General features: G+C 46.5%; 1 protein-coding gene across 1 annotated transcript in view; it reads right to left on the reverse strand.

The window, feature by feature from the left end:
* Positions 1-14684: 14684 nt before the first annotated feature.
* Positions 14685-27500, reverse strand: part of LOC308156055 (uncharacterized protein) — a gene marked incomplete at its 3' end in the record, with an annotated part of 21789 nt that continues 8973 nt past the window's right edge. Inside the window, exons 3-10 of the mRNA XM_080529416.1 lie at positions 21544-21656; positions 21164-21253; positions 19616-19736; positions 18759-18898; positions 17665-17867; positions 17282-17391; positions 16935-17076; positions 14685-16668 (exon numbers count right to left, since the gene is read on the reverse strand). Of these exons, the coding sequence (XP_080385542.1) occupies positions 14685-16668; positions 16935-17076; positions 17282-17391; positions 17665-17867; positions 18759-18898; positions 19616-19736; positions 21164-21253; positions 21544-21656 (2903 nt within the window). The remainder of the gene's footprint in view (positions 16669-16934; positions 17077-17281; positions 17392-17664; positions 17868-18758; positions 18899-19615; positions 19737-21163; positions 21254-21543; positions 21657-27500) is intronic.

A 27500-nucleotide genomic window follows, 5' to 3' on the forward strand; every position in this document is an offset into this window, starting at 1 on the left:
CAGAGTTCACACCACTCCAGCAGGACCCAGTTGTAGAAGAAGAGAAGGGGACAACAATATTCACACAGTAGTTCGACAACATTCAACACTGTGTTCATACCTTGCTGCACTTTGGGTGACATTACAGTGCTAAGCTGAGGTAAGCAATCATTTTGACAAGAACCTGTACAACGAAATACATTTCTGAGATGGAGGGGCAATTACATCTTCTTTGCAGCAATCGTTTTGACGGGACTGCAGCGAAGGACTGCACTGTTTTTATGTACACTGTTGTTGTTCTATTGTAACCAAATACTATCAATATCATCATGCTGCTGTAAAACAGTAAAACGAGGAGAAAGTGTACTGGAGGTCATGTATTGATATACTGATATACTTATAGGCAGCGGCAGGCAGTGAATTTAAACCTAGGCCTTCGGTGTTATCCTTTCGCAATCAACTTCAAATAACCTCACCACGTCACTAGGGCTATAGGCTACTGTCATTAGACATAACCATCCCATATTCACAGTGGTATGAAAGTTAATGCTAGAGTCATCAAACCAAACAGCAATGTCAACCATGGTTTCGGTACTTAAGTCCTCAAAACACTTACAACATAAACAGAAACAATTACTAACAATTTAACAACACTGAACAAACATGCATAACACTTGTATAGGACATTTAAAACGTATAGGGTTAGGGTTAGGGTAACATAACTCTCAAAGTTTGAACACAATGCATGCTGGGAAACAGGAAGGCACAATTCTACCTGTGTAGCCCCATCTCTACGATATGTTTTAGGGCTGAAAATGTTGATGTATGCTCCTAGACAGCTAGGCCAGCAAGAAAGCTACAGCGTGTCAAAGAATACGCCTAACATGGCAAACTCCAAATCTGATTGGTTAAAGAATATGACAATCTATGGTCCCCATTTGCTTCAACAGCAAAGGGGATTCACTCGAAATCCTGAAGGCCTCAAGGGTAGATTTTTCACCCGGAGACAGCACAGGCAGAATATCTGATTCTGAAAAGCTCTCATTTATATGAGCTGCATTGGAAGCAGCGCAACTGAGGGAGAGAGACTGAGGCAGAGAGAGTGGCAATGAATTGACCTTAATAGACTGACGGGAACAAACTTTGTAAAATACATATAGCATTAATGAAAATATATATTCAATGCTAAAAATATAATTTTCAGATTATGACAATCTCTAGGCCAGCAGAGAAGGCCTTTTTGGCCCTGACGGTTCGCCTCTGCTTCTACTGATATACACAAAATGTGGCATTTTGACACACGGGATCAGTGGCAGAAATTGAAGTCAGTTTATATAAGCATCTTGATTTTTGGCAGTAAATCACTATCAAAATCTTAATGTCAACTCATAATCTACTCCATAACAAAGGTAATACTACTACATTAAAAGGTAGTGCTGATGGAGACAATGGAGTGGTCTGATACCCCGCATGATCAGATGGAATGCATTCGGTGCTTGTGGATGAATGTCTGTGTATGTGTGGTGTGTGTGTGTGTGATGTGTGTGTGTGTGTGTGTGTGTGTGTGTGTGTGTGTGTGTGTGTGGTGTGTGTGTGTGTGTGTTTCCACCTGATCTGATCCAATGGGTTTTCAGTTGTGAAACTGAGCCCTGGTGGTGGTTACACTGACGGGCTCAAGGAAGCAGAGTTAAAATGAAGCAGGAATAAGAGAAGAAGACAGGGAGGCCGTTCTGTTTGTTCTCCCTCTAAATAATACAGCATGACGACAGGCAGCAAACAAAAAGCATTTGTGTCGGAAAGGATGATACAGGGATAGAGTACGGCGCCGGAGAATGCTTAAATTACAGATGAGCGAGGAAACATCTTTTAAGTGAGGGTTAAACATTAATGGGAACCAATCTAAAGGGGATATAGACAATGTGGATGTGTGAGGGGAAGCTACAAAGACTCAGCTCACTGTTTGGCCACCAGAGAACCTAGAAGAGTAACTGGAAGCCTGGCAGCAGTAAACTCACTGCACTGGGCTCTGCTCCCAAATGGACAACAACGACCGTAAGCACAACAATCACTGTTTCATTGTTTTTCCCTTTAGGAGTTTTTGAAACTCTTTTCTTATAGAAAACATATTTTATGGGGAGGGGGACAAATGACAAGCAAAACAATTGTATTCAAATTCCCAGAATGTAATGAAACCTGAATGTGTAATGTGTTTGAATAATTGACAGAGCTGGATTATATTGCTGTAGGAATGATTTCGACTATGCTGCTTCACAATGCACAACTCATTTCAGTGTGAGCCTTCTTTTCTTTTCTTTTTTTCATGGAAGCATCTGAAAAATAATTGAAAGGATTGTGCATTTTTAAATATTTAATTTCCTCCTCCTTCCTCTTAAATTTCACAGTGTAAATGATGGCTTTTTGCGCCAAAAAAGTAAAGTGTTATATGAATTTTTCAGTCGGTTAAATAATTAAGTCAAGAGTGTTTGGGGGCAGCGAAGCCCTGACAAACTAATCTGAGACAGGGGAGAATCTATGAGGATCATTAGACATTTATTATTTTATCAGTACTTATTTATTATTAACATAGAGAGCACCCATTATAATGCATAGGGAATGGGACACTCGGGAGAATGCCCTGGAGATGTGAAGATCACTAATGATTCACTTCACTATTTGTAAAAACTTGAAGACAGATACTACTCAAGACACTACTGTAGTATTTAGAGATATCTGATTAGTTTCTTCTCAAAATATCTTCTCCCCCCATCTCTGTAAGTTCTATGCCAGATATCTGAGGTTGGCTCACTGGTACAGTAGAGCTGATGTTGCCCTCCACATGGGATTGAGAACGTTCTGGAAGGAGAATGTTATGGAAGGCGAAAGGAGGTAGAAGAAATGGACTGAAGGAGAGAGAGAGAGAGAGAAAGAGAGAGAAAGAGAGAGACAGAGAGAGAGAGAGAGAGAGAAAGAGAGAGAGAGACAGAGAGAGAGAGAGAGAGAGAGAGAGAGAGAGAGAGAGAGAGAGAGAGAGAGAGAGAGACGCTGGCTGGTATGCCTGGCTCTGTTCCCTGAGAGCAGCCTCGTTGGATGGAGAGAGGAGAGAGGAGAGAGGTGGGGGCGATACTAATGTCCCCCTTCAGTCTGCTCGGGGTACAGAAAGAGGTAAGGGGGGTGGGGGTGGGGGGGAGGGGTTTGGCAGAGCAGGGGCCTCCTCTCTCTCTCTCCCTCTCCCTCTCCCTCTCCCGTCTCTCTCTGTCAGCCTCTCCCCCTACGGGCAGACACAGTTGATGGCCTTTATGAAAATATCATAAATTCAATCAGGGTCTGCAAATTTCATGAGTCGGCCATCCTCCTCCTGAATTTCTTAACGGGGTGTCAAAACAATCTACCCCGTGACATCTGAGTGCGCTGAATCAGAAAATCAGACGGACCGCAAAAAATCTCAAATCCTCTCTCCCCACTTATTCCAGCCCTGCTCCCCCTCTCTTATCTCACCCCCCCCCCCCCCCCCCACAGGCCCCCACGCCCATTCATCAGCCCCCTTTCAACCCACCAGACCCTGACTCTCGTACGCCTGACATGTGAAGAGGGTCAAGTGTAACAGCGTGACGTAGCTTATCGTTCTCTGGGAGGACTAGATTGCCTGATGCTGCCATGGGAGGAGGGATCTTCGCTACAATAATTTCCCTTGCCCAGAATAATCAACAGCATGGTTTCTTTATATAGATCATGAAGGATATTATTATGATTATGAGGATATGTGAGGACAAGCCAGCGTCTGTGTGTGTGTGTGTGTGTGTGTGTGTGTACAGTTATATTTGTACAGTGTTCTCACTGCGGGAGAGGCAGGACGTCCTTGTCTGTGGACGTCCAGCGGGGGTCTGAGTGGGGGTCTCTCATGGCATGCCCTCCTGCTCTTGTGTGTCATATCGGTCCTGACAAAGACAGAGAAGGAGAAACTGGAGTTTGGGTGCTCAAAGCGTAACCATGACAACTCATTATGTCTACCCATAGAAATCTATTTCTATGTGTGTACATGTACTTTCGCACTGTGTGGCAGAAACAGCAACGGCAGCCAGGAACCTTGTGGGGTAAATGAATGAAACCGCGTTTTGCCATTGAAAGGTTTGTTTGAATGCTGGCTGGTTATTTTGGAAGGGCGTTTCGATTCAATATTCAATCATGTACCTTTTACCAGTTTGTGGTGTCTGTGATCTTTGTTTGTTGCACTGCGAGGGTACAATGGATACCATGCAATCTTAAATTAGATAGACAACCATGCCCAAAACTATTGTATTATCACTACTCTCACATTCTATTATCACATTTCTATAGTCAATAGAGGAGCAAGAAAAGCAGACTCCTATTTGAATGTGCAGAGGACCCTGGGTAATGTGACTGGATATGCCTGGAGGGGAGAGGCTCCTCTGTGGCCAAATACCCATCTCTTCACTCATCCAAAAGAACCCATTAATATTTCAAATTAATGCAAATAACCTTAAATGAGGAATAATTGCCCTAAATCAAAATTCAATTACCGTTAAACGCTGACAAATCGCTGATTGAAAATAGGTGAATAATTACTTTGACAATGTCTCTCAGAAGTCCTAAGAAAGATGAAATTGCAGTTTGTGTCGGCTGCAAGTGGGAGTGAGTAGCGGAGACGTGGAACAAAAGAAAAGCTTTTCACAAATTATAATGAAAGCAGAACAATCACGACTGGTTTCCCAGGTCCATATTGAGTCTAGTCTTGTTGTTTTCGATACATTTTGTACCCATATGCCAATTAACTTCCTTAAGTGCCCGTCTGCATTTCGGAGAACAATTACTTTCTCCATTCTCTAAACTGTTCATACGTATATATGCATTATTTTTGATTATACTGTTCTACCAACTGAGCTGACCACAACAAGAAAATTATACTATTTAACTATGAAAGTATCTTTGGCATCCTTCACCCTGAGACTGTGGAGAACTGTAGTCCTGTGGAATGACAGGTTGGATTCCCTCTGTGTTTCTCACACAGCAGGGAGTTCTGGGGAATAGGATGAGGACTGGGGAGTGTGTGCTACAGGGAGTGGTGCAGGAGAGGAGGTCAGAGAGGAAGAGAGATGTACGGTGGAGGAGAGGAGGTCACGTCCCCGGGGTGGGAACAGGGTGGTGGGTTCACGTCCCTGAGACCCCAGAGCAGCCCCCCGGGGATCACAACTCCCATGTGGGGCCCTCCGACACGGCCAGGGGGCAGAGGAAGCTGTGTGCGTGTGTTGTGTGCGTGTGTGCCTGCGTGTGTGTGTATGTGTGTGCATGTGTGTGTGTGTGCACGTGTGTGTGTGTGTGTGTGTATGTGTCTGCATGTGTGTTTGTGTACGTGTGTGTGCACGCACGTGTGTGTGTGCGTGTGTCTATGTGTGTGTGTGTGTGTGTGTGTATGTGTGCGTGTGCTTGTTTGTTTGTTTATTTGTGCGTGTGTGTGCACGTGTGTGTGTGTGTGCGTGTGCGAGTTCAGCCTGCTTATAAGCCACCCAATAGCAATGCGCTACAGTAGATCCTAGTAAAGAAAAGTAACTTCTGCTGAACATAGATAACCTTTGATTGATTGAAAAGAGTGGTTATTACTGACAAATAACAACTTACTTAACAAGTCATAATGACTTGACATACACCAACTAACTATATCTTCCCATAAACCACCAAATCATACTCACCAGTTTTAACAAGTTCATTCAGAAGGAGATTGCTTTAACATTTGCTGCATGGCTAGGCTTTCGGTATAATCAGACTACATTTGGCAGAGAAGCAAATGCTTCTTTTCCTTAATTTTACCCAAGGGGACGAGCTGTGGCTCACAAACCGGCAATCTGGAGTCCATCTCTTTGTGATATTTCCTTTCAGAGTCAGGGTTTGAGTGGAATGCGGTGACATCGAGCCATCTGTTGTTGTGTTGAAAACAAACCTTCGGCTCTACTCTCTCCCTGCATTTGACAACCGAGAGGCGAAAATACAAATGACAAATTCATTCTACAAGACTAGCAGAGACAGGGAGAAATTATATTGAGACATACATTGTTGCAGATTTATCTGTTACACCACATTATTCACAATGCATTATCCATATTTATTATGGATTTAAAATGTATTCAATTTATTTGTGAGGTTTAGTGAGTAAAAGGAACAACATTACACTTAATAGAGTAGCAATAAATGCTAAGAGTTCAATGATAATCTGTCTATGGATTGTTCATTTTTGTTTCGGAAGGTACATCTTTCTCACAAGAATATGGCATTGTGTTGTCCAGAACCGTATTGTATCTGCTGTCCGTTTAATGGTATCTATTGGATCAGCATCCACACAATGAGGCTCATGGTCCACTGGTTGAGATGACGGTAAACACTGCCCCTAGCGGCCGAGCTTTTGTTTGCACTGAATTTAGACAAAAGCCTTGGCATTGAACATGACTGTTTCTGCTTTCATTCAACAATGTGACATTGGTGCCTGTCCAAAAAATAACACATCGGTTGTCACTTTGTGCATATAGCCTTGTGCTTAGAAACACTTGTTCTGTGTAAAAGAAGAGGATGTTTTTGATTTATATCTTCATGTTTAGACCTTCCTCTCTTCAGTCCTCCCATGCAGAGGAAGACATGCTCTTCACACACATGAGGTCCTCTGTGGAATCACCAACGGGACATTTAACATACACAAAGTACATCCTCTGACCATGTGAACGGTGTATAGCTCATCGAAACATGTTGTATCCCAACGAGACAAAACGGAATAAATAACAACTGAAGAATGAAATATGACCGTACGCCTTAGAAAAACACTGGTGCACTAAGAGAAGCTATTGTGCTTCCTGAACACTTCCTGTCACTGAGCTATCCTCCCCTATCGCACGTTCCCTCCCTGGATAGTTTATGGCCTTCTTTCCTTTTCTCTTCTGCTCTTCCTTTCTCTCTCTGTCCCTGACTCCTCTCTGCCATCCATCACAGTGAGACAGTGCGGCCGGCGGTTCGTGTCCACCCCGGGGGTCAAAGGTCATCGTTTTACTGTGTCTGTGGCACTAGAGGTTGTGACCCCCAGGCGTTCTCTGTCTCGGTCGTGGAGGTCCAGGATACTTCATCATGGAGGAGAGACAGCCAGTCTGAGTCTGTGTCCTTGGATGTCCTGTAACCCAGGAACGAGGGGGGGCGGCTGTGGGTGAGGAGATAGAGCCGGCGTCTAATGATCGCAAGGTCGGCGGTTCGATCCTCGGCTGGACACACGTCGAGGTGTCCTTGGGCAAGACACTGAACCACATATTGCTCCCAACAAGCGGGCCGGCGCCTTGCATGGTAGCTTGCAGCCATTGCTGTGTGAATGGGTGAATGAGAGGCCATTGTAAAGCTATATAAGTGCTGTCCATTTACCATTCCCATTTGAATGACTCCATCGGAGGCGCATCTCAATTCCAAGTTTTTAAAACCACGTCCACGGAATTGTCAACAGCACTTAGTTTGTACTGAAAGCACGTCCTGTTGTTAGATGAACGCATAATGATTCACGCACTAGACTAGACCATATCCTTTCAGATGCCGAGTCGTTGCAATGTGATTATATTCCACTAGAGGGCAACACCGCTCAGCGCACAGGAGGTGAGGGTGAATTCTCAACGCAACTGGATGCAAGACTCTTGGGTGGGCGAGGTTTTTTTGTGTTCTCAAACGGAGCCTCACGCTAGAAGAAGCACTAAATCTTAATCACTTCATTAAAGTCTGTTATACATCAGAGAAAGGTAATAAAGTCAACCCGTACCAATGCAAGACTATACAATCTAGATCAGCTAGTAGATATTGGGGGGGAGTGCTGGAGGACAGTGGACCCATTGTTTAGAGCAGGCAGAGGACTTTGCTCTCCAGAGGCATGGTCTTGTCCAACCAGGGAACAGCATAAAACAAACTGTTACGTGAAAGGAAAGTTGATGAGTTACTGGAGCACGTGTTACAAGAAACATTCACACACAGCAACAACACAGCTCGAGAGAGTTAACACTGTCGTGTTCAGAATGACACAAGAGTTCACAGAGTTCATGAATTTATGAAACACTAATTCATGTGTTCTATGTATGTCGAACATTGAAGGTTTATCTCATCGTAAAAACAGTGACATTACACATTAGTCATGTCCTTCCCCGAGGGGGTCCAGATACTATCTCATACTCTCAGCCTACTATTCCCTTTCCTCTCTCCAACTAACAGACAGTAAATAGCTTGAAGCTCAACTCCTCAACCTCAGCTTCTCTCAACCCCCTTTCTTCCAGACCCAACAGCACTCACTTGTTTTTAGAGGCCACTTCCTCTCTCTCTCTCTCTCTCTGCCGGGGCCCCCACCCCCCCACTCACCCCTCTCTGGGTCTGACATAGCATCAGATTGCTTGCGTGAGAACATCACATTAGGTCCAGTTGATTGTGATATTGGATTTCTCTATTTTCCTTTTCATTAATCCCTCTTTCAGGCCGACCAACGTGGCTGTTCTTCAGGGACGGCTAGGGTTACACTGTTGAATTCAACGAGTGTTCCAAACATGCAGCTCTTTTTGCATATTTTCCACTGTGGAAAAACCATAGTATAACATTGCATCAGGTGACTGCTCATTTTAGTCCGAACTTCTCATTGGTTTCTTCAGGCAGAAATCTACTCAACAGAACACCCATTGAAATCTGAACAGTAGAGTAGATAACATGTAAGTCTGTTTTTACTATGAGAGGCCTCTGTATTACTGTGGCTAAGAAGGGGGCATAATATACTAGCGCATATCACTGCCTTCAAAAAGGGAGTTATATCATTGCTATTACTATATTTAAAACACACCATTTCCCTCAAGCGACACTTAGCTTTATGGTATTTCCCAGCATTCCTGCCAGAGATGCTGGATTGGATAAGGAGTGTCTGTGACGGGTGTGTGACAGCAGTCCAGATATCAGTGCTCACTATCTGGCCATGCTTGAAAAGGATAGAAAGATGTATTTTCCGTTGTATTTGACCGTTTTTTTTTTTCTCCCCCCACTGACTCTCATCTTAAACCGTACCATTCACTACAACCCTATGTTAAGAGCAGATGGTTTATGTACGCGCTCCGCTCATAAGTTCAGGAGACATGTACAATCTAGTGATTTTTCATCCCAACCCCAAGGCTTCCTCCACTTCAAAGAGCTATGACATCAGTCATGTTTACCATCTAAGAACCAATCAGAGACGAGGACATGGGCCATGCTGTGAGGACACAGAAGCTGATAGTAGATACTAGGCTGATAGGGGGCAGACAGAGAGAGAGAGAGAGAGAGAGAGAGAGAGAGGGGGAGAGAGATTTACTGTACGGTGGGAGAAAGAGAGGGATACTGGTGGTTACATAAGGGGTTATGTGAAAACACTCTCAGGGGAGCGAGTGATGAGGGAAGAGGAAGAGGAGAGCCAAAACACAAACAATGTTAACACGCTAACCAGTATCAGCAGTGTGTGGATGCTAGTCGACGTAACGTTGTGTGACACATCTATGTCCCCAAATGAGCTGGTGGGGATCAATCAGGGAGGTGAATCCTGGAATCTAACTTAAGGGACAGTGAATCACTGTTTTCTTCTTTTTTGCTTTAAACAACTTGAAGTTTGGTTTTGGAAATCAAACAATGAGTCTTAAGTAGAGAAACCAAATGTATACACAAATACCACCAAGTAAATGCTGGGAATGTCTACTTTAACCTCACAGCATTTGTTTGATTTCAAATCCAAACTTTTGGCGGGTCGAGCCAAAATAAGAGAAAATGCTTCGGTGTTCCGTTACTTGGCAGGACACTGTATGTCTGCCTGTCTGCTACGCTCAATAAAAGGTGAAGTCAAACAATGGATTACATCTCTTTTATGTCAAAATAAATTAGACTGGTAATCAAGGTAACATTTGGTACATACAGTAAGGCATACAGGGAAGTTATATATGAAGTTAAATTTCTTAACACAGGATAGAAGATAGTCAACAAGTGGCAGAATATATTAAATATGGCAAAGGTGATAGCTAGGCTAATATTTTTTGAAACATTTGGTATAGTATTGTTGTAGTAGGATATAGATGAATACGTTTTGCTCTAAACATCATGGGTACTTCAGAAGGTTTAAGGCAACGACACACAAAACCAATGATAAGCAATTTGGTACAGCTGAGATGCATAGCTATACCTATGATGAAACACAAACAGTGAGTTTGAAAGTGTGCGATGAACATGATTGTTCAAGCAAAATGCCTTCTAGATCCGCATTTATCCCAAACTCTAGCTGCCATGACGGCATCTTCCCTCCAATCTACTTGGACGACAGTCAATGAACGAGAGCAGTTGAAGAATAGTTGAAAATAATAAAATCCAAGCAAAATGTTCCATTATGCTGAGATCTCAAGCACTGATCTGAGATGTTGGTAACATTTTAGAATAGGGCTTTAAATATATACACCAAGTAGTTCAACTGAGTACGTAGTTCAATGTGTGTTATGTAGTTGACAGACGCTTTCTAGTCCACTAGGCAAATGTTGCTTTGAATGCACTGCTTCAAAGTAGGTTACTGCAGTGTTTACAGCAGCATCTCTCTAAACTGTCTCAGTATGTAAGGCCTCAAGGTGGTAGAGAAACCTATCCTGAAGTGTTTCACACATCGGCTACAAAATGCAAACAATCAAAAGTGCTGCTAGGCAACGGTTATTTACAACCCCTCAGCCGTTTATCAGGGTTCCAATACAAAAACATACAAGTAGATATCAATTAGTGCTTTTTGGAGTCATTAAATATGTTTGTAACAAAAATGCAAAATACTATTCCCAAGTATCCAGGAACAGAGAAGATGATTATGTGTCTGATTCACATAGTAGGAAATCAAACTCCTTTTACGACTGTCAATATAAGTACAGTATATCAAAGAGTGCCAATGTTAGCTCGTGTTTTAAAGACACGTTGGAGCTACACACAACTATTTCAAAAGGCACAATAGATTATTTACAAGCCTGTACAACCATTAGTATCAGTATCTTAATACTGTATGTTATACAGTCATGTGAAAAAGATAGGACACCCCATGAAAACCGTCTTTTTCAGCATATTATGGACATTTGATCTTCATTTGAACAATTCTGAGAGATGGAGGTAGTATAACAAAAAATTAAAAATAAAAAAATTAAAAATGTAAATGCCTAAAATTAGAATCAAGTGCACCACATCAGGTGCAAATGAGTAGAACACCATTAGAGAGGATTTTGGAGGAGCCTGTCTTATTTAAACCTCAGACATTTAGTTTGGTTCGCTCTTGATTGTTGAAGTGAGTGGTATCACCATGGCGAGATCAAAAGAGCTCTCTGAGGCCTTCAGAAAGAAGGTTGGAGATGCGTATGAGCCTGGTAAGACTGCCAACATGGCCAGGTCAGCAAGTTCAGCCCAAGAGCAGACCACAAGATGCTTAAAGAAGTCTCTAACAATCCTAGAATGTCATCACGGGACCTACAGGCTTGCCACAGCATTAGAGCACAAGAGCCTCATACCAACTGTGAAGCATGTCATGGTTTGGAGCTGCTTTGCTGCAGCAGGGCCTGGCCAGCTCACCATCATAGAATCACTATGAATCATTTATTGTATCAGAGGGCGCTTGAGGAAAATGTGAGACCATCTGTCCAAAAATGAAAGCTGAAGCGGATGTGGACCATGCAACATGACAATGACCCAAAACATTCCAGTGAATCCACCAAAGAATGGCTCAAAAGAAAGAAATGGAGAGTTCTGGAATGACCAAGTCAAAGCCCGGATCTTAATCCTGCTGATGCTGTGGGGTGATTTGAAACGGGCTGTGCATGCAAGACACCCCTCAAACATCACACAGCTGAAAGAATTCTGCATGGAGGAGTGGGAAAACCCTTCTCCCTGTCGATGTCAGAGACTGGTACAGTTATAGGAAACGTCGAATTAATGTTATTTCAGCCAAAGGGGGAAATTAGGGCATAGGGTGTCCTAACTTTTTCCTCAATAGTGATTGGCATCTTGTGCATCTTTGTTTTTGGTTCAATTACATCACCTTTATCATAGATATTGTTTGAAAGAAGATCAAATATTGATATATCCATATTTCTTGAAAAATAACCAAATATTTCATGGGGTGTCCTAATGTTTCTACACGACTATATATATATATATATATATATATATGTATGATCATACCAATCATAATGTGAGACCCTCATTGACTGACACATGGAAGTGCTACATGGTTCAACATGTTTGGACATCTGACAGTCTTTGGATGACACATCTCTACACCAGGCTGTTCTGGTCATGTTGGGTGTCGGGGGCAAAAGTTAGCTGCTTCCTTCCTGTTTCCGTTTATTTTCACAGCTATAGCCTGAGAGCACAACAATATCAATGAAGAGCAAAACAACACAACACCAAACAACTTCAAGCAAACAAACACCATAAAGCCTCATCATAACAACACTCTAACTTGTAAGGCAACTGTATTTTGGGGTAAAATAATGTTGATATCCTTTACAACAGGGAGGCTATTGGCTGTCCTGAGCATTGAGCTCTGAGGATAGAGAGGCTGTAGCTGGTCCCTTCTCTAGTCTCTTTGTCTAGTCTGGACTGTGGGTAGGCCTGACATGGAATGACTTTTCACTTCAAACAAGTCAAAAACGGCCTGTCCCAAAAAGGAGGAGACTACAGAGCTGGAACAACTATGGCCTATCTGTCCATCTCTCATACATGCCACTCAAACAGGTCGACTCCTGCTGTCTCTATCAGCCATTTTGTGTCTTGAAATGGAAGCGACCCAAAAGTAAAACAAATGTGTGATAGGCGCCATGAGCAAACCAGAGTGGATTCATACAGCACACTCGCATGTGTCACTGCATTCAGCGGCCCGAGGTGGGGGTCGGTACAATGATCGCTCCAGTAGTAGAGACACTAGGCGCCCCCCATTTGCTCTGGCTGAAGATGCGCTGCGCAACACTAAAACCATGAACAAAGACGGCATCACTGCAAAGTGCGTCTCCACCGACGAAACCCAAACTTTGCACCAATATCTCCCCTCTGCACCCAGTAGGCGGGGCAGTAAATGGGAGTACCAGGGGGAGTTGGCAAATTCAAACATCTATGATGTTCTACGTTCAATAATTACAGATAGGTGGGTTATTTGATCATAACAGGCAGCAGTGTCGCCTGTCAGGGATACTCCCTACAAATATGCAGAAGGAGGCCTGGTGTATATTCTTGCATTATTACATTCTGTAAGCCTAAAACATCGAATGACCAATGTTGCATTCATCAACTGTCTCCGCTCTCTGTGCCAATTAATTAAATCATGGAAAACGTGCATGTCTTTGATAATAAAAAATACAAATATACAACAACAACAAAAGTCATTACCGTAGACCTGTCCTCTGCCTCAACGCTTAACTTTGCTGGACGAAATGACCAACTTGGCCATGCCATGCCCATTAAAACTTGGTGTTCACACAGCACTCTTTAGAGGAAGCTAAATAGGGCCCCTAGGTCTATAAAGAAGAAGAAACAGATCCTGTGTTCATAAATTCACATTGTGATACAGGGAAGACTGAAGTCCTTTGTATTAATAATCACATGAAATGAAAAATGATAGAGCTCCTTCTTCCAGGAGAAAGCTCTGTATGTCCCTCTGTCCAACAGTATATCCTTCTGTCCCGGTGCAGAACCTCAGTCAACACTGTCCTCTTCCCATACGTCCTATTCTTGAGCATGTACTATAGGGTGTTTGAAAACACCAGAGTTGTGGGTTTGACTCCCACACATATTAAATATATGTTAACTGTAAATAGGATTAAAAAAAAAAAAATCTGTTAAATGACATATTTCAATGTTTTTGATCAGATCAGAGACATGGGACGGAATTCAACTGCCCATTATCAACAAAATGGCTGCCATCCACTCCTATTTAGTCTCCTAGTTCAGTCGTGTGTCTTTGAAACAATGTTGGGGTAGCAAGGAGAAACTGCCATCTAATGTGTGAAGAGTGCTGTGCACTCACGTTCCTTGGCTGGTAAGCAGTACATATCCTCTGGTAGAAGAACAAAAATGCACTTCTTTAAAAGGGTAAGAATGATTAACTCTTTAGAAGAGCTTTGACCTCTAGGCGACCAAAGTAAAAAACTGTCTCATGGCGCCAGTTTAATTCCTCAGGAGAAATCAATCCCAGTCGTGCCCGCTACATAATAATTATCATAACGACGACTCCTGTGTGTCTGTGAGTCCAGACAGTGTCTTTGAGGAGGGGTGGACATGGCCATATTCCTTTAGGAGATACAGTAAGTGTACAGTCCTGTGATTCCCATTAATGAGGGGAGAGGGAAAGGTACAAGGCTCCACATCGCGTGAGGAGGACGGCTGGTGATCTGTGGGGGGGGGCGGGGGGACGGGACGTGGAGTTGGAGATGAGATACTGTCCGTGTCACTGTCACAGCACAGGACTTCAACACAATTGATGTGTCATTTCCCGGTAGATATCAGCTTACCCCCCCCCCATTTGCTGTCATATCTTTCTTTCATGATAACCAGTGTCAAATTTTGAGAGTGAATTTAGGACAAACTTGTGAGGACCTCTGCCCCCCACGAAAACACTCTGGCAAAAAAATTACTTCTTCATAAGATTGACTGAACGTAAGCTCTGTCTTAACCTAAGTCTGTCTGTTCCAATAGAGGAGGTGGGATCCGTTCTCAGGGGCGTACCCTGGTGTCGGTGCTCCAGGGTGGAGGCTGCCCCCGGGCTCCCCCGCACCCAGGGCCGAGGGCCCCTCGCTGGGCACGCCACAGCTGCCGCTGGGCGTATAGAGGACCAGCTGGGGGCTGGGGAACGGAGCTTGTAGCTGCTTTATTACCTGGTAAGCCGCTCCAGACCAGGCAGGCAGTGCTGCGCTGTTCAGCTGGGGGGAGGGGGGGGTAGGAGCGGGTAGGGAGGCCGGGGTGAAGGGGACGGTTTGGGCGTATTTGGTAAAGGCGGGAGCAGAGATGGATTCGTCGGAGCGAGCGAGGGCCGGGATGGAGCCGTTGGCCCGGGCGGGGGGGGGGGCGTGACCGCTCCTCTCAAACATGCAGCTGCCGGAGGAGGGCGCGAGGAGGAGGGGGGGGGCGCCGTGTGCGAGCGTGTGAGCCCCGGGGGTGGCGGCGGCGAGGAGGAGGGGGGGGGACGGCGTGTGTGCGGTAACGGTGGTGTGACGGTGGTGCTCTGAGATCCGGTGTCCGTTCGACACCCCTCCAGGGGGGGGTCCGTGAGCTGCTGTGGGCAGCTGCTGCTGCTGGAGTTGCCATGACGTCTGTTGTTGCCACGGCTGCAGCGGCAGTCCCTGAAATGGCGGATGACTCGGGGGGTAGGGGTGGCCTGAAAACTGCCTGTCTGTGGGCACCGCGGTGGCCCCCCCGCGGTGGTTTAGCTCGAAGCCACATTGTTGCACGCCATGGTCGAAGACCTCCGCCAGACAGTTACTGAAGTCAGAGTGAGGGTTGTGGTTGTGGTTAGCGTTAGCGTTCGGGATGGAGGGTATCCATGGCTGGTCTGGCAGCACGGGCGCTATTTGATCGATATTACATCGGGCTGTTGGTGGAACTGTTTGGTTTCCGTGGCGATAGCTGCTGCAGCTGGCTCGTGCGCACGGACCCTGACTGGTAGTGCCTCCCTCCTGGGCCGTGTGTGCGCTCGGTTGCGTGTGTGTCAGTCTGTGCACGGCTCTGTGTGGATTCGGTCCTCGAATGCCGCCGCCGCCATCGGCGACGACTCCGTTTCCCAGCAGGCCGTGCTCTCCGAAGCTGTTGAGGTCGGAGGTCATTTTAGCCGCCACCGCCGCCTGCCACTGGGTGTTGTTTTGGTGTGTGCCGTTCGTGCCGTTCGTGCCGTAGTGGCTCTGGTCGCATGGCAACATGGTACTCTGGGAGGAGAGGCCTGTGGACGGAAGGCTGTGACCGGCCCCGCCCCAGGTGTTCTGATTGGTGGGGAGGTGAACAGAAAGACCGTTGATTGGCTCGACACCCTGAGATCCGGCCTGTTCTAAGCCTATGATACGGTCGACGGCGCTGAGGTCTCCCAGAAGAGCCTCCTCCACGTAGGAGAACACGTCGTTGGCCAGCGTGTCGTTCAGCTCTCCTTCCCTCTCCAGGTTCATCCTGAGGAGGGTGCTCTCCCAGTCCCTCAGCTCCTTCTCCTCCACCTCCAGGCCTTCCATCCCCCCCCTGTCCCCCATCTCACCCAGGATCTCTCCCAGGGAGTCCAGCATGGCTTGGGCTGTGGGGTCTCCTCCACGGCCGGTTCCTCTCCCTCTCTGAGGGACCTGGAGCTGCCCGGGGACGCTGAGCAGAGCGTGGCTGTCCAGGAAGGCTCGCTCCAGGGAGAGCTGAGGGTCCAGGGGGCCTGGCGGCTCCTGGTCTAGGGGCTGGGTGGCCTTCTGAGGCTGGGTGTTGTAAACAGACTGGTCCTGCCTGAGGAGGCAGCCCAGGAGAGAGGCGGAGTCCAAGGGCTTCTGGTCCGGAGACTGCCAGAGGCCTGGAGGGTTGGAGGCGGGGGAGTCCAGGGAGGGGAAGGACGACTCGTACAAAAGAGCCTCGCCGGTGGCGAAGTTGAAGGGGAGCTGGAGTCTCCGTTGACGCAAGTGCTCGTCACCCTCCTCATTCCTGCCAGGGGAGACACTTTAAAGGTCATACGTGACATCATGGAAAGTCTTGGAGAACATTTTCATTACTCAAACTCAAAACTTCAAAACTTGGGCTTTAGGAAAATACCTCAATGTGTACAGTACCCTCTATACGCAAGCACGCACGCACCACGTCTATAAATCATGCCGTAAAGTAAACACACTAATACAGATAATGACTTAGGAATTATGATTGAGAGGGGGGGGGGGGCCTCGAGCAAAAAAAAGAAAAAGGGAAACACTCACGTCAGGGATTTCTGTCGAGCGATGATGAAGTCGGGCCTCCCTGCCTTGAAGACCACTCGGGCGTTGGCTTGGACCCACACCCACATGCCCGTCTTAGTTAACAGTCTGAAGGTGGTGAAACCGCTCTCTCCCGTCTTCATCACTGAGCAGAGAGAGAGGCGGCCATTTTGGAAAACATCTCAAACATTCCGACGGAAACATTCCAACGTTCTCAACCGGCGGACAGTGGAGGAATGTGTCAGGAGGTGATATGAAGCTTACTCCTGGTGTAGTTTCACCACAGTAAACATTTAGTAGGCTAACATTTAGTAGAGTGACAGGTACTGTAAAATGGAAGTGGAACTCACTCCTGACGTGGTTGTCAGCACAGTACATCATGTCTGCAGCGTGGATGAACTGGTAGCCAGAGCCTCTTGTCGTTATCTCAGTCTCAGAGTAGCCCAGGACCACCTTCCCTCTGCAGGGGGGGGTCATGATACATTATACACAAATTACACACACGCACACACACACACACACACAAATTTCACAAATTACACACACACACACACACACAAATTACACACACACACACACGAGCACAGACACACTCACACTCACACTCACACTCACGCTCACACTCATGCTCACACTCACACTCACACACACACACACACACACACACTCACACACACTGGTGTCTATGTCTATGATAGTGTATGTACAGACACAGCCCAGGTCATGAAGCTACCTTGTGTCTATGCCCATGGGGTGGAAGTCCAGCCTGTGTTTGGTTTGGAAGAAGAGGGTCTTGGTGCGGATCTCCATGACCGCAGGGATTTGCAGGGGGGCGGCGATGGCAAACATGGCCAGCTGAGGGGGCACTGGCGTCCCATCGTCCCTCAGCCTGCCCTGGCTGTGCACATACTTCAGACGGCCCTGGAAGTTCAGAGCCTGGAAGAGAAGGAGTGGGTGAGAGACTGGACCCTGAGGCATCGGATCTCTCTCTCTATCTCTCTCTCTCTCTCTCATCTCTCTCTCTCTCTCTCTCATCTCTCTCTCTTTCTCATCTCTCTCTCCCTCTCATCTCTCTCTCTCTCATCTCTCTCTCTCTCTCTCATCTCTCTCTCTCTCTCATCTCTCTCTCTCCCTCTCATCTTTCTCTCTCTCTCTCATCTCTCTCTCTCCCTCTCATCTCTCTCTCTCTCTCATCTCTCTCTCTCATCTCTCTCTCATCTCTCTCTCTCCCTCTCATCTCTCTCTCTCCCTCTCTCTCTCTCATCTCTCTCATCTCTCTCTCACCCTCTCTCTCTCTCCCTCTCATCTCTCTCTCTCCCTCTCATCTCTCTCTCTCATCTCTCTCTCATCTCTCTCCCTCTCATCTCTCTCCCTCTCTCCCATCTCTCTCTTTCTCATCTCTCTCTCTCTCATCTCTCTCTCTCATCTCTCTCTCTCTCCCTCCCTCTCTCTCATCTCTCTCTCTCTCATCTCTCTCTCCCTCCCTCTCTCAACTCTCTCTCTCATCTCTCTCATCTCTCTCTCCCTCTCTCATCTCTCTCTCTCTCTCCCTCTCTCATCTCTCTCTCTTTCTCATCTCTCTCTCTCTCTCCCTCTCTCATCTCTCTCTCTCTCTCTCTCTCCCTCCCTCTCTCTCTCTCTCTTACACTTCCAATCCCCTCCTCTCTCCCTCTCCCTCTCTCTCTCTCTCTCTCTCTCTCTCTCTCTCTCTCTCTCTCTCTCTCTCTCACATACATAACAGATGTAAAGCAAGCCAAACGTCAGTGTCCGTTTCCCATCCCTACAGAGCTGGCATGTGAGTGCAGTGCAGGTGGTATTTCCCCTTACCAGGAATCCTGAGGAGTTGTCAAGGAGACAGCGGAAGCGACAGCAGAAGCTCCTCTCCAGGAAGGAGGAGTTCTCTGGAGGGATGTGCTGGGGCATGTAGCTCACAGTGTCACACACAGGTTTGGTGCTAGACGGGATGTCTGCAGAGGACAGGTGACGTCCCGGTCACACATACAGTACGCAAAGGACTTTGTCTTTGAAAAAAACAGTAAGAGCTGACTGACAGAACTTGAATGTTCTTAGGCCTGGACTACACGTATATGGATATTTTTCTAAACACAATTGGGCCTCTCAACCATACGAACATAAACTGAGATTTCACATAAACTGAGATTTCACATAAACTGAGATTTCTCTAAACGGATAAAAAAGTGAAGAAATAAAAAATATCCGATTGAGTGGATCAGTTATGTTAAACGGAGCTGGTGTTGATGCAATGACGTCAAGCGTCAAGCCGTTCACACATACGCATTGAAGCAAAACAGTTGTTAACAGCAACAACCACACAAAATAATCAGTTTTTGCTTTCTTCTTGGTCGCCATAACTTGCTTTTCTGTCTGTTTTGTACTTTTCTTTTCTGTCTGTTTCAAAGAGTTTGGTCTGTTTACGTTTTGAGTCACCGCTCAAACGTTCTTCTACGGTATTTGACAGATCGTGTTCAGTTTTGGCTTTTCGTATGGACAGAGATATTTCTGTGGTGTGGATAGAGTATTTTTTTTAAACGAGGACAAAATATCTGCTTAAAAAATATCCATATACGTGTAATCCAGGCCTTAGTGTGACATATTAAATTGGAACCTGAGTCTCCTAGGTGACATAAAGGAGTACTTTGGTGTGTTTTAGGGCCCATACATACCATCCGGTCCGTGTTCAGAGTGGATCTGGTCGGGGTTGAGGGCAAAGTGGAGCTGGCTTCTGAAGATGTCTCTGTCGTCCATGTGGATGAGCTCGTACACACTCTGGTGGACCACATCAGACTGAAGGAAGAGGTATGGGGAGGGGGGGACAGAGGAGAACATTATTGACGAGGTAATAATCTACTTTGATCATATGTTGATGTTGAGTAATGGCCACAAACTTAAAAGACATACAGTGCCCTGCGTAAGTAACGAGACTATATTCTTCTTCTTTTGGTTCTTATATTATATGAATTACTATGAGGTTAAAGTCGAGACTCTCAGCTTTTATTGGATGGTATTTGTGGACATATTGGGTTTCACCGTCCAGAAATGACAACACATTTTATGCATAATATACTATTTTAGGGTACCCAAAAGTAATGGGCCCTGGGACTGGGGAGTGGAGAGCCGAAAGAGCCGAAAGAAGAATGAATGCTTCACTGTCCCATGACTTACTAGGCAGGGCCCTGTATATGTGACAGCAGCTGGTGAAAGCGGGAACAAGTCAGCAACCAATCAAAATGTTCTGATATTTTTCAGAATAAAGGTCCGAACATTTGGTCAGTTAGTTGCCGACTTGTTCCCGCTTTCACCAGCTGCTGTCACATATAACACAGTCCTCCTGTCAGGTGTCACATATAACATAGTCCTCCTGTCAGGTGTCACATATAACACAGTCCTCCTGTCAGGTGTCACATATAACATAGTCCTCCTGTCAGGTGTCACATATAACACAGTCCTCCTGTCAGGTGTCACATATAACACAGTCCTCCTGTCAGGTGTCACATATAACACAGTCCTCCTGTCAGGTGTCACATATAACATAGTCCTCCTGTCAGGTGTCACATATAACACAGTCCTCCTGTCAGGTGTCACATATAACACAGTCCTCCTGTCAGGTGTCACATATAACACAGTCCTCCTGTCAGGTGTCACATATAACATAGTCCTCCTGTCAGGTGTCACATATAACATAGTCCTCCTGTCAGGTGTCACATATAACACAGTCCTCCTGTCAGGTGTCACATATAACACAGTCCTCCTGTCAGGTGTCACATATAACATAGTCCTCCTGTCAGGTGTCACATATAACACAGTCCTCCTGTCAGGTGTCACATATAACACAGTCCTCCTGTCAGGTGTCACATATAACACAGTCCTCCTGTCAGGTGTCACATATAACACAGTCCTCCTGTCAGGTGTCACATATAACACAGTCCTCCTGTCAGGTGTCACATATAACACAGTCCTCCTGTCAGGTGTCACATATAACACAGTCCTCCTGTCAGGTGTCACATATAACACAGTCCTCCTGTCAGGTGTCACATATAACACAGTCCTCCTGTCAGGTGTCACATATAACACAGTCCTCCTGTCAGGTGTCACATATAACACAGTCCTCCTGTCAGGTGTTACATATAATACAGTCAGGTGTCACATATAACACAGTCCTCTTGTCAGGAGTCACATATAACACAGTCATCGTGTCAGGGGTCAGGGGTTACCTGGTGGAAGCCCAGGTAGTCCTGGATGGTTGGAGAGGCGTAGAAGATGGAGCCATCAGTCGTCACCACCAGGACAAACCCGTTCAGAGCCTACAAAGGAAAGCATAGGTGTTAGACACACACACACACACACACACATACGCACCTGGAGCTAGTTTTGGGGGTTGATTCCTTTGCTCAAGGGCACAACAGCAGTAGCCAGACCTCAAGTTGTCAGTTCAGTTCCCTCCCTCCCTCCCTCCTTCCCGGCTGGCCCGGGATTTGAACCAGCCACCGTTACAGCCACTGGTCCATAAACAAATAAAACCACACGCAGACACACACACACACACACACACACACACACACACACACACACACACACACACCAAGGTACCTACCTGGAGCAGAAGCTCTCCCTCTGAGAAGCTGACTCTGTCTATTGAGGATGTATGTCCATTCCTCCCGTTCCCAGTGAAAGAGGGAGCAGGGCAGTCAGTCTTATTGGGCGTCTCTGTAACACAGGGCAGGAAACAGAGATTTAGCAGCGGTGGACAATTTCACACCTTTTTTCTTTTGGCATAACGCTGTTCCGAAATATACCGACACCGCAACCCAAAATAGAGCCTAGGTGTCTGCTACAGCAGCCATGAAGAAAACGATAGGATGTTGTGAGAGGGACCAGACTCTAGAAAAGAAGAGAAGAAATAATAAGAGAAGGAGGTGGGATAAACTGACTCATAGATCATTTATTAAACTGATTTCCACAAAAAAAATGATTTCTCAAGACTCCTCGGGACCAAATCAAAACCAACTGGATGAAAACACACGGGCAGGTTTACGTCATCCGTTCTGATGTGACCAGAGATGGGTCTAACTGTCTCCACATCCAGATGTTTTAGGTCCCATGTCTATTCGCAGCTCCCATGCTAACTACAGAGTAGCACTACACTGGTCTGATCTGAGGAACACTGGTAATTATTATCATTACTGGAAGAGCTCGCCATGATCACATCTAATCCCAACCATCAACCCCCTCGGAACGGCAGCTGTGTCCTTGGATGTGTGCACAGATACCCAGATACTGACTGTTGGGGGTTTCTGTTTGTGGTGGCACAATGTCTTCTTCAATTTAACATCTTCATTGACATCTCTCGGAAAAGCCTGGGGAAATCGTTTGCAGAGAGCGGCTCCAAAGGAAAACCTGTTTGGAATGAGTGACCCCTCGGGTGGGTGGAGTGCAACAAAAAAAAGAAGAAGAAGAAAAAAACTGAATTCAGCTTTTCCTTCAGGTTTTATTCAATTTTCCTTGGTGTTGCAAGATAGCACAGGCAACAACAACTCTCTGTGAAACAGTCCTATCCGGTCTGGAAAGATGACGCACATTACAACAAGCAACCGTTCTACGGGCGTTTGGAGGGGGGGGGAGGGATGGGGTTCTTGGAATGTAACATCCAATGAAATTGTGAGCACACTCTCCCATCGCTCGGTCCAGTTCAATCCAAGCCAGACCGCCTAATCTAAAACCCTCCAGACCTCCAGAGGAGGCGTGAGGACAACGTGATGGGGGTATGGCTACGTGAGACTACTCTGGTTCCAACAATGTACCTACACAGATGTGTATACTCAAGACTGCACAAGTCCAGCCGTGAATGACTGAATATTTAGTACTGATGACTAGTATAGTTACAATGTCTCCATGTGCCCTTGAGCAAGGCACTTAACTCCTAATTGCTTCAGGATTGCTTCAGGGGCACAGACTATAGCTGACCCTGTGCCCCGAGCATTTTTTTTTTACCGCATTCCGACAACAGATTGACAAGTTGACTGCATGGCAAATAAAAAAAACATTATGATTATGTCATTATTTGTAAAAAAACAACAACATCTGCAACCGAATGTTAATCGTAACTACATAGCGTTTTAGCGTATTCAAACATACTGTATAGAGATGAGGTTGCATTAGCCTACATGGTACAGTTATGTGGCTGTGTATGCCAATCTGAAAAGAGCAACGCGGCATGACACAGGCTGGAGTCTGTATCCAGTCATGTTTCCATCACACTGCCCCTGTCTCTGCAGACTTGACATGTCTCTCCTCAGGTTTCACAGGTTTTATTTCGGGAACAGACGGAGTATCAGTGACTTCCTACGGGCCGTCCACCAGCAGCCACTCCCTCCATACAGTATGTAGGGCAACGCAAGACAGGGGAGAGAGAGCACACAAAGCCAGTGTGTGCTGTGTGTGAGACTGTGTGTCTAAAGTCTGCGTGTCTGTGTCTGTGTATGTGTATGCATATGAGAGAGAGAGAGAGAGAGAGAGAGAGAGAGAGAGAGAGAGAGAGAGAGAGAGAGAGAGAATTGAGAAAGACTGGGCCCTGGACTAAAACATTGGCTTTGTATCCTTCGCTCGCTCGGATAAGTGAAGCAGCTTTTCAGCGGGTCAAGGAGTTTAGGGGGAAGAGTTTTGGAACACAGGGAATAACATTTTCCCTCTCTATTCTAAAAGGCAAGCATTGGACTCAGTCTTTAGTAATCTAATCTCTGGTCTCTGGCGTTCATTCAGCACAGCACTGCCTCCTTTCCTTCTCTTAATGACTCTATGGCACGCCAACAATCCCCCCCCCCCCAACTCCTCATCCCCCCCTCCTCCCTCTTAAACAAACCCAAAGAATCTGCCTCTCGTCTCCCCCCTCCTACCAAACCCAACAATCCTCATTGACGTCTTTGTCAGAGAGGCTCCCCACCACTAAAACCCCCAAAGAATCTTGACTTTGTTACCATAACGTTGCGCTGCTGCCTCCAGCCCAAGGGACAGCTAGAATTGGTATCATACATCATCATGTCACCATGAGTCCCAGAGCCTGGCCGAGCTAAAAACACTGCCACTCAATCTCTCTGGCCCACGGAAGGACGGCCGCATTCCCACTCCTCCTCCCACCCATGTCCACTTCTCCTTGTCCCCTGGTAGTCATGTTCTCCTCACGGCTCCCACATTAGTTTTCCCTCTGTCCTTCTGTCTGTCTGAATTCTTCAACCATAGTGTGTGTGTGTGTGTGTGTGTGTGTGTGTGTGTGTGTGTGTGTGTGAGAGGTAGGTATAGGAGCAAGGTAGTTTTGGGAGGAGAAGTACAGTACATGAGGTGCATGTGTGTAGTGTGTTCTCCCTGACTACCTTAAGGGGTCCTTCAGTAACACCAAACATGGACAAAATGTCAGACATTTCAAACTAAGAATGCACGATTATTCATAACACGATCAGCCGATAGTGATTATTTATTTAGCTCTTCATATCTCCACATAACATCAAATAAATATTGTGCTTTTGATGATGCTTTTCAATGAACACAACTTCAATCATACAACTCCTATTGATGGAACAACTTATATTATTTATATAAATATTAGAGCCCGACAGATGTGTCACAGATATTGGCCTTTTAGAGAAATATCATATCAGCACATATTCCACTGATAATGCAGATATCCGCCAGCCTCTACACAAAAAAAAAGTCAAAACATATAAACATATGGATTTTTATGAATGAATATACTTGGTGTTTACTGTTACAGGAGTGCCTACTGGAATGAATTAATTTAGCAAAGTAACGTTAGCTCTTTGGACCGCTGTCAATTAGCACAGTTGCTAACTAAACTAAAATGATGTTACTGAACAAGAGAGTTATTCAGCATACTGAGTCACACACTACTTTACACTCCCCCCCCCTCCTCCTCCTCTCTCGGTTGTCAACCCCCCCCCACTTCCATCCCTTCCTGCCTCCCTTCCTTTTCCTCTCCTCTCTCCCTCCTCTGCTCTGCTCTCTGGGCCGTCGAGGTGGAGAGTTCACACGCATACTCCGCACGCCAGACCAGAGAGACGGGGGGCCGGGAGATGGGGGGGCTGTGAGATGGGGGGTGGGGGGGAGACGGGGGGCCGGGAGATGGGGGGGAGACGGGGGGCTGTGAGATGGGGGGGAGACGGGGGGCTGTGAGATGGGGGGTGGGGGGGAGACGGGGAGACGGGGGGCCGTGAGATGGGGGGGAGACAGGGGGCTGTGAGATGGGGGGTGGGGGGGAGACGGGGGGCCGTGAGATGGGGGGGAGACGGGGGGCTGTGAGATGGGGGGTGGGGGGCTTCACAGAGGGGGAGAACAGAACTACAGTACGCAGACCTTTAGGAGACACAGAGGGGGGGGAGATCGAGCAGTATACTAACATCAAGTCTGGTTCAGGACAATATTGATTCCTTTCCTAACATGTTGGTTGTTGCGGTGTCAGGTTACGTTCAGGGGTTGGGACCGCTAACAGCCTCAGTAGAGAGGTGGGGTCTGCTGCTCTGCCTCAGGGAGGGAGGTTGGTCTGCTGCTCTACCTCAGGGAGGGAGGTTGGTCCTTCACATTGGGCACTGCAGCCCTCCAGATGTCTGGTAAGAGGACGGGTGTGAGAGCTTTGATGTAAGGTTAGCTACCACTTCCTGTCACCAGTGGTCCAGCTCATAAACTACACACACACACACACACACACACACACACACACACACACACAGTCACACACACACACAGTCACACACAGCTCCAACACCTGCATGGACCACATGAAAGACTCCTTGATGAAGGGATGGCAGGTGTACGTGTGTGTGTGTGTGTGTGTGTATATGTGTGTGTATATGTGTGTGTGTGTGTGTGTGTGTGTGTATGTGTGTGTGTGTGTGTGTGTGTGTGTGTATGTGTGTGTGTGTGTGTCTGCGTGCGTGTGTGTGTGTGTGTGTGTGTGTTTGTGTGTGTGTGTGCGTGAGCGTGTGTGTGCGTGTGTGTGTGCGTGTGTGTGTGTGTGTGTGTGTGTGTGTGTGTGTGATCTGATCTGATAGGGTTAGATGGGAGAGGAAGTGCAGACGGAAGGAAGTCCCAGGATGCAAACACCATTACTATGAAAGCCACATCATGCAAAATAGCAAAACAAAAATACATCTGCCCATCCACTCACAGAAGCCCCAACCACGGAAGCTAGTTGCTAACGCTAAGCTAAATGTCCTCCTTTTTGGCAACAAACTTGCCTCATTCATACACTATCTAGTATCGGTCTTGGATGTGTTAGTGCCAATATGGCCAGTGGCCGAAGTGGAATGCGATGTCGAGCCAGTTTTCTATAGAAGAGGTACGGAGCTTAACACTAGAACAGCCGTGCCTATTTTACCTACTACAAGGGCCAAATGACCACAGTCTTTACAATGCGAAGCTGCTATTTACACACAACGACCACTAGTTAGCCGTCTTGTAAATTAGCCTGCCCTCCTACACAGAAAAACTGCAAAATAGCGTTATACTAGCTTATCCTGAAAATGTAAGGCTACTGGGTAGTAGAACGCACATAGCCTATCTAGTAAAAGTCAGAAAAGGAGGGTCCTGAAATTTGATCGAGTGCAAAGATATAACATTTATTTTCCTCACAGGGTCAAATGACCCCACCCATGGCTGTAACTGAGCTATGATGATGAGTTATGAGTTATGATAAGACACTCAGAGACACAGGATGTTAGGCTCGATCAATCAAGTGCTGACGCTATCACTCCAGGATATCAACCGGTAGCACACCGACCTCAAATGACCTATTTGAATGGCTACGACCAGCCAGCCTCTGCGCTAGTCATAACTACGTACTTGAGGTCAGCGATATCGGTCCAAGAACGGCAAGAGTTTGACGAGGCAACGTGGGAGGTCGAGACTCTGCTTTCTATGATTCAACCCGCCGACAGAATCCAACCCCCCCAAAAAAGTGTCTTATCTTACCACTGTGTGGGCTTATCTGTAAACCACTTACGGACGCAAGGGTTCGTATGAAAGACGCTACACAAACACGACCTCTCACGAGTAAACACACCGTCTCTGAAACACAAGTCCAGTCAGCATCACTGACCTCAACGTACGTAGTTAGGACCAGCGCAGAGGCTGGCTGGCTGGCTGATTGTAGCCAGTCATTTTGAGCTCGGTATGCTATCGGCTGATATCCTGGAGCGATAGCATCAGCCCTTGATTGATCTAGCCTAACAGCCTGTAGTCTCTGAGTGTCTTATCTTCCAGGCCAGTGTCTCACATCCTCCCCCTCTTCCCTGTGTTCCGTTGGTTGACTAACTGCTGCGGTAGAGTGTCCGGGAAATACCATCAAGAAGAGGCATCCTCTTGTTTTTTTTCGGAGTCACGATGACAGTGATACTCTGCTCTGCTCCCACACCCTCCACAGTGACCCACCGTACTGTAGCACACCGTGGAGCTAGTTTTGGGGGTTGATTCCGTTGCTCAAGGGCACAACAGCAGTAGACAGACCTCAAGTTCAGTTCCCTCCCTCCCTCCCTCCCTCCCTCC

This window comes from Nansenia antarctica (genome assembly GCF_963989245.1).
Source record: "Nansenia antarctica genome assembly, chromosome: 4".
Lineage (NCBI taxonomy): Eukaryota > Metazoa > Chordata > Actinopteri > Argentiniformes > Microstomatidae > Nansenia > Nansenia antarctica.